Source organism: Enhydra lutris, unplaced genomic scaffold, assembly GCF_002288905.1.
Source record: "Enhydra lutris kenyoni isolate GAN:26980312 unplaced genomic scaffold, ASM228890v2 scaffoldscaffold19, whole genome shotgun sequence".
NCBI classification, from domain to species: domain Eukaryota; kingdom Metazoa; phylum Chordata; class Mammalia; order Carnivora; family Mustelidae; genus Enhydra; species Enhydra lutris.
Genome location: NW_019154103.1, coordinates 7,969,163 through 7,981,703, shown reverse-complemented (window position 1 = coordinate 7,981,703; position 12,541 = coordinate 7,969,163). Strand labels below are relative to the sequence as shown.

The window sequence follows — 12,541 nt, the reverse complement described above, 5'->3', positions numbered from 1 at the left end:
CTGGAATGATGGGCAACAGACAAAGCCTTTTGCAAGATACAAATACTTTCTAAAAACAGTGTGCTTCAAAAACAGTTGGAGGGGGTTTGGAAACAGTGAGCACTGAAGATGTCAGTGTTTAGTGAGAATGGACTTTGTGAAATATAAAGCACCATTCGAATATAAGCTATTTATTACTACTGGACAGGAATGTAGTTACCTCTTACCCACTGAGGGGTAACAAATGGTATTAAGTGAGTCCCATTACTTCCTTCAAACTTCAAATGGCAAAAGCAGTTAGGGGAAAAAAGAATACTGGAAAGGATTTATTTCTCTTTTTAAATCCGAGGGAACCGGGCTCCTAAATGTCCAAGTAGTAGGAAGGAGAGGTACTCAGTAGCAGGATGCTGGTGCAATTTGGCTATGAGCCTTCCAGGATCGAATAAAAATATGTGTTTATAGAAGCAGGGCAGCTGCTCAGCTAGCTTGGATGCCCACCCTTTAAGGACTCAAGATTTGCCATTTTCCTTAGTCAACTACTTCTGCAGTCTATGAGAAGTATCAAACTAAAGAGTAAAGATATAGAGATGTTTTGGGTACTGAGCTTCCTGGAGACAACATCAGTCTCTTCCTTATAAGCCATCAGAGCAGTTCAAATAAGGTACCATCACAATGTTCCCATCTTTGGGCTGTATGCAGAAATGGTCAGAAATTCCCCACCATTGGTTTATTCAATAAATACTTGTTGATACTATATCACAGCAGATACTGTGGGCATCAAAATGAGTAAGAAAAATAACAAATGTCATATATGTATAATGCATGCACACACACACTACCATGAATAAAGCTTGTCACTTTGCAGGTTGTAGGTATTCATTACTAATTTCCTTCCTTCCTCTTCTTACCATACAGCTCCATGTTCTTGCTTACCACTCTAATGGGGACAAGCAAAAAAATAATTCTGTTATAGTGAAATTTGCGACATTATATGTGATATAACGTGAAATGATGTGGTATGAAATATGACATGGGAGTGACAGGAGCACGTGCCAAGTCAGCTGAGTCCTAGGCCACAGTTTGCCTGGTGGACACTGGCCAACATAGAGGAATAAGAAGTAATCACAATTCAATGGATTTGTATTTCAAGAAACACAATAAATATTTCTTCTGGAATCTAAACCAGTTGATAAAAGAAAAGGTCATGTCAATTTAAATGGGAATTACTACTACTAATTGCTTTGCTTAAAAAAAATTAAAAAGTAGCAGAAGAAAATCAGAGCAGAGCAGAGAAACTAATTTTTTACTAACAATCAAATGCAAAAGAAATTCTAAATATCTGTCAAAAACAGGGCTAAGTGAACTATTTCTGAAGCAACAAAAAAGACCCCTAAGCAAGAAATTTTTATAATCATCCTCTTTCTAGGTCGGAACTCTGTTAGAATGAGACAAAGAAAAATCTGGACCTGGAATAAGAGGAAGATGTTAGGAATCCATTCACCACACTGACAGAGATCTGTTTAACAAACAGATGGACGGCCAGAGTAATCAGATATCACAGGAAAAGGGAATAGATTAAGGGGAATAAATGAAAAATTATGACTCCAGAGTAAAGGGCGAAACATTTTTTAGGACATCATTAGGTTAAGTTAGTAGAAAAGAGAAAAGAAATTCTTAGAAAATGATAAAGGAAAGAATCATTTTTCATGTTTCTCCGTAAGAAAGCATTCAGTATGCTTGGAAAAATTAAATTAGATATTTTAATGTACCTGAGTAAATATTAAATGAATTCTGGAATTTAAAAATCCCTAGTGCTCACTCCACACAACCTAGAATGGGAGGAGAGAAGAAGAGGAATGCTGCCACACAAAATAAATGACTTGTTTGGGTTTTCTTTTACCAGCCATAAATAAAGGGTGTCTTGCAAGTATATAGATAGGATCCAAGAAAGCTAGTGGGGTATTTGTTTTTTGATATTTTCCTCTTCTCTTTTTTTTAAGGAATAGAAAGCCATAATAAAGAAAAGATCTAGGAAGTCTACAAATTTCATTAAAATATAATTGGACTTGCAGGAACAATTACTGTGCCGTACTGTAAGGGGAGCTCTTGGCACATAAGAGCAAAGTACACGTATGAGCTCATCTACCAGCCTCGGCAAGACCCACTTCCAGCTAGAAGCAGTCATGTTTCAACACCTCTGATTCCCTAATGCTGACAAGCTAAACAACTTGTTTTGTCTCTGGGAGCTCTTCTCTGGTGATTAACTGCTTATGGTGAATACTAATTATAGGAAAGTACAGTATTGAAGAAGTAGAGTCCTATTTCCTCTACCTGCAGCCTTGAATGTGTCTCTGAGTCTAGAAAAGTAACAGGTAGAGCCACTGCAAACCAAAACCAAGAAAAATATCTCCTCCCCCATGGTAAATAAATGTATCCCCTTCTACTTTTTAGAATAACAGAGTTCACTGACAATAAACCTCCTTTAACCTCTGGGCTCCAAAACAAAGAGGATTACAACAATAAAGTGAGTGTTTTAAAGGCTATAATAATCATATGGATAAATGTGCAGCAAGAGCTTGTGAATTAGTAACTATCAGTGTCCTCAATTCCCCACGTCCCATGTTGAAAATTTACCCCAAATTGTCAGTTCTTAGGAACTGCACCTCAGATTAAAATCTTCCCACCAGGGAGTCTATGAGAATTTGTTCTTGTGTTTTAAATCCTAAGTGCTTGTTAAACCGCCAACACTGCAAAATTAGAGACCATTAAACAATATAAGGCAGCAAGTGATTAAATCTACCAAATACACATTCAAAGCAGCTTAAGCTACTTTTTAATTAAAAATAAAATATCACTGGCTAAATTCAGATGTCTTAGCTATTCAGAAAAAGTTAGAAGGCTGTTCAAAATGCAAAATGCTGCCGATAAGGCCAGAAAGAAAAGGAGAAATGGGGAGGGGATTGGCTGGGGAGGGAGCTCCTGTAGTCCCTGTGCCCAAGGAGGCAGGGCCTTGCAGTGCTGACCCGGTTTAGTCAGAGGATGAGAAGGGGGAGTCATTGTCGCACTACAGAGTGAGAACTCCATGTGGCTGCTGATTAAATAAGCTTTATTAGCCAAGACCTCAGAGGAGACAGGGTGTTCCACCTTCTTGGCAAGGGGAATGAGTTGAGTAACAGCATCTCAGGAAGCTACGGCACTGGAGATGTATAGACGGCTGAAGGAAATGTTCGTGCTATTTTTAAATGTAGCTTGAACTACTTGATAAAGAGTTTGTGAAATCATTATTAGCATTTGGGGAAAGTGGCATGGGGGCTTCTGATGAACAGAATCACTTAAGAGTGAAAGACATTTTTACTGTAAAGTTAGAAGTACACAAACATTGTAGCTTTAAGTTGTTCCTACTTGTTTAAGGAAAAGAAAAAGGGCCAGGGGACTTAGTCAACGTTGGGCAGGAGGCCAAGAATCTGAAGATCAGACTTAAGGCTGGGATGATATCATTCACTCTGAAGTCTTGATACTCTTTCTAAAGCATGAGAAAATTTACTGGTAAAACCTTACCTCACCCACAGTTTTCTTATTTTTAACTCTTTTTTTTTTTCCTCTCAAGAATAATTTTCTAAATCTGCTTTCTGCCTTATATGTAAATGTTATGAATTTACATTTAGCAAGCGACATGGTCTTACCTAAAAAGCTTGCCCTAAAGTAAAGCACAGGCACTTGGTAGCTACAGGAGTATAAGACATGATACTCATATTTAACCACTTGACTTCCCGCTGTGGTCTCAGTCACTTCAAAATCATCCGGGGGTAGTTCTAAAGCCTCCTGAAACAAAGCAAAACAAAAACAAAATGTGTTTGTCAGTTTAAAAAAAAAAAAAAGAGTACTTTAGCACAGAAAGGGAAAGAGGAGAGTTTCTTCTGGCAAAATAACAGTTAAATAAATATAGGACTATGAGGTAAGGAAAAGGGAGTTTCCAACACTAATGTTTAATGTTTGAGTCCTGGGTAAATAGTAAAACCAGAAAACATTAACATTAAGTAATTCCAGATTGTTTTTGAGAGACAAAGCAGCTCTGGGTAAAGAAACAGGAAGGAAAGGGGGGGGGGAAGCAAAAGGTATGTTGCAACAGCAACTCTGAAAAATCTTTACTGTACAATTTTAGCAACAAGATGATGGCTCTACAAGCTACCTTCTTCCCTACCTGTGAAAGCTAAAAACATCCTAACAATTGAACAAGAGACTGTGAAATGTCCCTAAAGATTCTATTGTACTTGCCAAAAGATGATTCATTGTGTGCGGAACAATTCCCAGTTCCATTTTGAATGAGAAAGTTATTTTGCAAGAGGCTGAGTATGTTAGGTACATTTCAAAACCTGAGATGAGTCTGTTTTCTTTATTATTGTGCTATCTGTGGCATATTTCTACAATAAATCTTGATATTTATAATAGAATAAATGGCAAATGCTAATGCCAACTTAAACACGGTTTTTGTAAGTAAAGATGGTTATAGCTAGCTCACTTCTCACTAACCATTCTTTACTGAGGGATTTTTTTTTAATTATTATTATTTGTGGGTGTTTCTAAGGAATTTATCTTAATGTGTGGAAGCAATTAATTGGACATGTTAAGTCAGAATCTTGTTCTATCTATACTCATTTATTTGGGTTGATTTGAGTTGAAAAATTTCCTTTGAAATTAAATTAGTAAAAGGAAAGAAGCAGGTTGGTTTGGCTCATTTCTACCCCTCATTAAAACAGTACAACAATGAACAATTGGAAAGAGTTACAGGAAAGATTTCAAACTTTATCAATATGAAATAAGGTTTCCTATGGAGATAAGCAAAGCCACAGACTCCTCTCCAGATCTGTATCTGCTTTACTAATTGCCCACTCACAGTCAATTCATTGGGGGAGATACTACACTGGATAAATCACAACCGAGATACTTACAAAATAGTTTTCACTAAACTCCAGTAAACACTATCAATTAAATAGAACGAATTAAGTAACCAGAGAGAAATCAACAAAATATATATTCCAAATACAGAAAGTTAATACAGTCGCAAGAAAGAGGTTTTTCTGTTTATTTGGTTTTTCATTAGGCAGTTACCTGTATCTCCTTTAAAGCAGTTCTTCAAACCAAATTCTTTTTTTTTGGACAAAGATTAGTTTGTTTTGTATTTGTAATTTCTTTCCTTTTTTTTTTTTTTAACATTATAAAGCATTATGTCTTTGTAGATTAAAAAAAAAAATCATTGCAGGGGTGTCTGGGTGGCTAAGTCAGTAAAGCCCCTGACTCTTGATTTCAGCTCAGGTCATGATCTCAGGGTTGTAAGATCGAGCCCTGTGTTGGGCCCCACAATGGTCATGGAGCCTGCTTCAGATTCTCTCACCCTCTCTCCCTCTGCCCTGCACCCTCTCATCCCTCTCTTAAAATTAAGTAAATAAATACATTGCAAATACTGCACAAGTATATAAAATAAAAAGGGAAATTCCCCTCATCCCAGCACCTCTATTCTTCCAGTATGTAACCATTTTTAACCAGTGAGTATTTTCCCAGACTTTCACAAATTTTTGGCCTATAATCACGTGCACACACACCTATACACTTACACCCACCCATCCACCCTTGATTCAATCATGATGTATAGGGTCGCCTGGGTGCGTCAGGTAAGTCTCAGACTCTTGGTTTCAGGTCAGGAAATGTTCTCAAAGTCATGAGATTGAGCCCTACCTCAGGCCCCGTGCTGGGCAGAGAGGTTGCTTAAAATTCTCTCTCCCTCTCCCCTCTGCTTCTTCCCTTACATGTGCGCACACACGTGCATGTGCACACATTCTCTCTCTCAAAAAAACAAAACAAAACAAAACATGATGCATATACATATATTCCTTGATTTGATTTTTTTGCTTTTTAGTCATGGACATCTTATCACGTCCTACCATGTCAATGCTGTAGATTTTGTTCTTTCATTTTTAAATTTTTTAAAATATTTTTATTTATTTACCTGAGAGAGCACAAGCAGGCAGAGCAGCAGAGGGAGAGGGAGAAGCAGGCTCCCCTCTGAGCAGGGAGCCCGATGTGGGGCTCGATCCCAGGACCCTGGGATCATGACCTGCGCCGAAGGCAGTTACTTAACCAACTGTTTTGCTTTCTTTTAATGGCTTCACTGTATTCCATTACATGACTATGCTATAGTTTGTTTTAGCATTTTCATATTGTTAGTTATTTTAGGTTGATAATAATTTTCTGCTACTACAACTAATACTATAATACATATCATACCACATATATCCTTATACACCTCTATTTTTCTGTGGTAGATTTCTAAAGAGGGCATTATTATATGAAAAGGATGTGCATTTTAAAGTTCAATAGATAATTGCCAATCTGTCCTCAGAAAAAGGCTGCATCGATTTATATTCCCAGCAAGAATGTAGGAGAATGTCCTTTCCCACATCCCATAAGTACTTGAATATTATTTGCTTTTAATTTTTGTGTATTTGATTAATTTTTAAATGTCATTTTTTGTTGCCTTTTTTTTTTAATTTTATTTATTTATTTGACAGAGAGAGATCACAAATAGGCAGAGTGGCAGGCAGAGAGAGGGGGGGGAAGCAGGCTCCCTGCTGAGCAGAGAGCGTGATGTGGGGCTTGATCCCAGGACCCTGAGATCATGACCTGAGCCGAAGGCAGAGGCCTTGACCCACTGAGCCACCCAGGCACCCCTTTTGTTGCCTTTTAAAAAAGATTTATTATTATTACTATTATTTTTAGAAAGGTGGGGGAGGGGCAGAGAGCGAGACGCTGACTCCCTGCTAAGAGAAAAGTTATTTCTAATATACAAAGAGTTTAGATACTTCCATAGGCTAGGCTTGGGACTCAATCCCACCACCCTGAGATCATGACTTCAGTCAAAATCAAGAATTAGATGTTTAACCAACTGAGCCACCCAGGTGCCCAGCATTTTTTGGTTTTAAATTCCAGTTTATTGATTCCTAGTGAAAGTGAACATTTATTCATATGTGTATTGGTAATTTGCATTATTTTGTGGTTTGCCTGTTCCTACCCTTTGCTTATTTTTTGATATTTAGTTTGCACCTTTCCTATGGAAGTATCTAAACTCTTTGTATATTAGAAATAACTTTTATTGGATATAGATATATCCCTCTGCATCATACAAAAACAAAGATGCACAAAGATATGTGTGATATGTATACGTATGTATATGTATGTGTGTGTATATATAAAAAACATTTTCATTCAGTTTTCTTTTTAACTTTGTTTCTTATTTTATCATAAAGATTTTTTTCGGGCACCTGGATGGCTCAGTTGGTTAAGTGACTGCCTTTGGCTTGGGTCATGATCCTGGAGTCCCGGGATCAAGTCCCGCATCGGGCTCCCTGCTCAGTGGGGAGTCTGCTTCTCCCTCTGACCCTCTCCCCTCTCATGCTCTCTCTCACTCTCTCTCAAGTAAATAAACAAATCTTTAAAAAAAAAAAGATTTTTGTCACTTTTATGTAGTAAAATCCATACATCTTCTTTTTGCAGATTCTGAGTTACCCATCTTCATTAAAAGGCCACCTACTATGGTCCACCTCACCCTTAAAAATTACAAAAATGTTAAACTTTATTCTGCACACACATACCTATTATGTCTTTATGTTTAGATCATTAGTCGATCTAAATTTTGTTTTTGCATATGGTGTGAGAATTTTTTCCCAAAGGATTGCTAATAGTCCTTCTTTCCCCACTGCTTCTTAATGCCACCTTTACTGTAAATTAAATTTGTGTGTATGTTTATTCCTTATTCTCTATTGAGCTATTTCTCTCCTTAGACAATCACTGTCCAATTCTTAGTAAATACTGAAGTGGGTCATTAATTTCTGCAGCAAACTGCAGATACAGACTGCCTGAGACTCAGTCCTGCTAGGGAGGATAAAATTCCTAGAAAGAATCTCCTTCACTTAAATTCAAATTCAACACTCAGGTATGCACTAGGGTTGACACCAGGTACTTGCAGTGGTGATCAACTGGACATAAATCCAATTTCTCTGGAACAGTTAGGAGGCCCAAGGAATAAGAAAGGGGACAGACATACAAGCTTCCTGAAGAGCCATGAGAAGTCTCACTCTAATCACTATTCTCATCAGCAGGAGTACCTTTGTGGGGTTTCAAAACAGGAGTGTTTGAGCACTTCTTTCACTGGGAGGGCTGCTGTGTTTCCCAGTCCCTCGCTCTGGGCAGCTACCTATGGGCAAAGACATTTTTGCATATTAAATGAATTTGAATCCTCAGCTTACGTCTGCTGGGATCTATCCATCATTCACAGTCACCTCTATGATACCCATGCAAATGTCATGCAATTTGGAAACCTCAATCTTCTACATCTTTTCTGCTTCCCCTTCTGAAAGTGCCAAATGGTATTAGACTAGGGTTCTTGTCTTATTCATCTTTGTACTCCCAGAGACTCTAACACAGAGCTGAGAACCATAGTGAGCAACACTTTCTATTTCAGGAGCAGATCTGTTTCCTCCCATCCAAGTATTCGACAACAAACTTCATTGTTAATTCACCAGCAACACCATCCCCACCACAAAGTCTGAAAAGAAGTAAATGGAGAAATAAAAATGCAAAAGATCACCAAAAATGATAAACAAATGGCAAATGAGCCATTAAGCAAGTTAAAACTACAATTAGATACCGCTATGTATCTATCAGAGTGGCTAAAATAACAGTGATAATGCTGGTGGAGATGCAGAGAAACTAGATCATTCATACACTGCTGCTTGGCTATAAAATCATACTGCAATTTCTTATAAAACTAAACAGGTAATTAACATACAACCCACCAATTACACTCATGGGCATTTATCCCAGAGAAATGAAAAAACCTGTACACAAATGTTCACAGCAGTTATATTCAGAATAGCCCAGAACTTGAAATATTTCAAATGTCCTACAACAGGTCATGGTTAAACAGTGATACAGTGTTCCACACTACTCAGTAATCAAAACAGCAAACTGTTTTGTTTTGGTTTTTTTGCTTTCATTTTTATTAAGCTTTTTAATTCCGATATAGTTAACATACAGTATTAGTTTAGTTTCAGGTGTACAAAAGTGATTCAACGATGCTCTACCTTACTCACTGTTCTTCAAAATGAGCATACTCTTTAATGCCCAACAACTATTTCACCCACTTCTGGTAATCCTGGTAATCTCTATAGTTAAGAGTCTCCTTCTTGATTTGTGTGTGTGTGTGTGTACACGCGCGCGTCTTTTTTCCCCCTTTGTTTATTTGTTTCTTAAATTCCACATGAGTGAAATCATACGGTATTTGTCTTTCTCTGACTGATTTATTTCACTTAACATAATACCCTCTACTTCCAACCACATCATTGCAAATGGCAAGATTTCATTTTTCGATGGCCGAATATTCCATTATATATATATCTACCACATCTTCTTTATTCATTCGTCTGTTGATGGACATCTGGGCTCTTTCTATAGTTTGGCTATCGTTGACATTGCTGTTATAAATGTTGGAGTACAGGTGCCCCTTTGGATCACTACATTTGTATCTTTGGAGTAAATTCCTAGTAGTATAATTGCTGGGTCATAGGGTAGCTCTATTTTCAACCTTTTGAGGAACCTCCATACTGTTTTCCAGAGTGGCTGCACCAGCTTGCATTCCCACCAACAGTATAGGAAGGTTTCCCTTTCTTTGCATCCTTGCCAAAAATCTGTCTTTTCCTGACATTAATTTTATAGATTCTGACTGGTGTCTCATTGGGGTTTTGATTTGTATTTCCCTGATGCCGAGTGATGTTGAGGATTTTTTCATGTGTCTGTTGGCCATTTGTATGTCTTTGGAGAAATGTCTGTTCATCTCCTTTGCCCATTTTTTTAATTGGGTTGTTTTTAGGTATAGAATTGTATCAGTTTTCTTAATATATTTTGGATACTAACCCTTTATCAGATATGTCATTTGCATATATCTTCTTCCATTTAGTAGGTTGCATTTTAGTTTTGCTGATTGTTTCCATTGCTGTGCAAAAGCTTTTTATCTTGGTGAAGTCCCAATAGTTCATTTTTGCCTTTGTTTCCCTTGCCTTTGGAGACATGTCTAGCAAGAAGTTGCTTCAGTTGAAGTCACAGAGGTTGCTGCCTGTGTTCTCCTCTAGGATTTTGATGGATTCCTATCTCACTTTGAGGTCTTTCATCCATTTAGAGTTTATCTTTGTGTGTGGTGTGAGTGAGTGGATGAGTTTCATTCTTCTGTATATAGCTGTCCAATTTTCCCAACACCATTAATTGAAGAGACTGTCTTTTTTTCCATCGAATATTCTTACCTGCTTTGTCAAAGATTAGTTGATCATAGAGATGAGGGTCAATTTCTGGGGTTTCTATTCTGTTCCACTGATCTGTGTGTCTGTTTTCATGCCAGTACCATACTCTGTTGATGATTAGAGGTTTGTAATAGACCTTGAAGTCCAGATTTGTGATGCCACCAGTTTTGGTTTTCTTTTTCAATATTCCTTTGACTATTCAGGGTCTTTTCTGGTTCCATACAAATTGTAGGATTATTTGTTCCTGCTCTGTGAAAAAAGTTGATGGTATTTTGATAGGGATTGCACTGGACATACAGATTGCTCTAGGCAGCATAGACATTTTAACAGTATTTGTTCTTCCAAGCCATGAGCATGAAAGGTTTTTCCATTTCTTTGTGTCTTCTTCAATTTCTTTCATGAATGTTCTATAGTTTTCTGAGTACAGATCCTTTGCCTCTTTGTTTAGGTTTGTTCCTAGGTATCTTATGGTTTTGGATGCAATTGTAAATAGAACTGACTCCTTAACACCCCTTTCTTCTGTCTCATTGTTATTGTATAGGAATGCAACTGATTTCTGTACATTGATTTTATATCTTGCTGCTTTGCTGAATTCCTTCATGAGTTCTAGCAATTTTGGGGTGGTCTTTTGGGTTTTCCACATACAGTAACATGTCATCTGCAAAGAGTGAGAGTTTGACTTCCTTGCTGATCTAGATGCCTTTTATTTCTTTTTGTTGTCGATTGCTGAGGCTAGGACTTCTAGTACTATGTTGAACAGCAGTGGTAAGAGTGGACATCCTTGCCATGTTCCTGACCTTAAGGGAAAAATCTCAATTTTCCCCACTGAGAATGATATTTGGTATGGGTTTTTCATTGACAGTTTATATGATATGGAGGTATGTTCCCTCTGTCCCTATACTGTGAAGAGTTTTAATCAAGAAAGGATGCTGTATTTTGTCAAATGCTTTTTCTGCATCTATTGAGAGGATCATATGGTTCTGGTCCTTTCTTTATGTAGTATATGGCATTGATTGATCTGCAGATGTTGACAAAATCCCAGAGTGAATAACCCTTTTAATGTACTGTTGGATCCTATTGGCAGTATCTTGGTGAGAACTTTTGCATCCATGTTCATCAGGGATATTGGCTTGTAATTTTCCTTTTTGATGGGGTCTTTGTCTGGTTCTGGGATCCAGGTAATGCTGGCCTCACAGAAAGAGTTTGGAAATTTTCCTTCCATTTCTATTTTTTGAAACATCTTCAGAAGAACAGGTATTATTTCTTCTTTAAATGTTTGGTAGAATTTCCCCTAGGAAGCCATCTGGCCCTGGGCTCTTGTCTGTTGGTAGATTTTTTTACTACTGCTTCAGTTTCCTTACTGGTTATGAGTCTGTTCAGGCTTTTTATTTCTTCCTGTTTCAGTTTTGGTAGTTGCTACTCTCTAGGAATGCATCCATTTCCTCCAGATAGCCTAATTTGTTGGCATGCAGTTGCTCATAAAATGTTCTTATAATTGTTTGTATTTCTTTGGTGTTGGTGTGATCTCTCCTCTTTCATTCATGATTTTATTTATTTGGGTCCTTCCTCTTTTCTTTTTGATAAGTCTGGCCAGGGGTTTATCAATCTTATTAATTCTCTCCAAGAACCAGCTCCTAGTTTCATTGATCTGTTCTACTGTTCTTTTGGTTTCTATTTCATTGATTTCTGCTCTAATCTTTATTTTTTCTCTTCTCCTGCTGGGTTTAGGCTTTATTTGCTGTTCTTTCTCCAGCTCCTTTAGGTGTAAGGTTAGGTTGTGTATTTGAGACTTTGCTCATTTCTTGAGAAAGGCTTGTATTGCTATATACTTCTCTCTTAGGAACACCTTTGCTGCATCCCTAAGGTTTTGAACAGTTGTGTATTCATTTTCATTTGTTTCCATGATTTTTAAAATTCTTGTTTAATTTCCTGGTTGACCTATTCATTCATTACTAAGATGCTCTTTAGCCTCTATGTATTTGAGTTCTTTCCAAATTTCCTCTTGTGATTGAGTTCCAGTTTCAAAACATTGTGGTCCAAAAATATGAAGGAAATGATCCCAATCTTTTGGTACCTGTTGAGACCTGATTTGTGACCCAGGGTGTGATCTATTCTGGAGAATGCTCCATGTGCACTCAAGAAGAATGTGTATTCTGTTCATTTAGGATGGAGTGTTCTGAATATAACTGTGGTCCAGTGTGTCATTCGAAGCCCAC

General features: G+C 37.5%; 1 protein-coding gene across 2 annotated transcripts in view; it reads right to left on the bottom strand.

Moving 5' to 3' along the window:
* The window catches only part of LOC111148443 (autophagy related 10), a 229,656-nt gene that overhangs the window by 72,136 nt on the left and 144,979 nt on the right, over positions 1-12,541 (bottom strand). For both annotated transcript variants that reach the window (XM_022504988.1, XM_022504987.1), the window contains exon 4: positions 3,663-3,801. In XM_022504988.1, the coding sequence (XP_022360696.1) occupies positions 3,663-3,801 (139 nt within the window). The remainder of the gene's footprint in view (positions 1-3,662; positions 3,802-12,541) is intronic.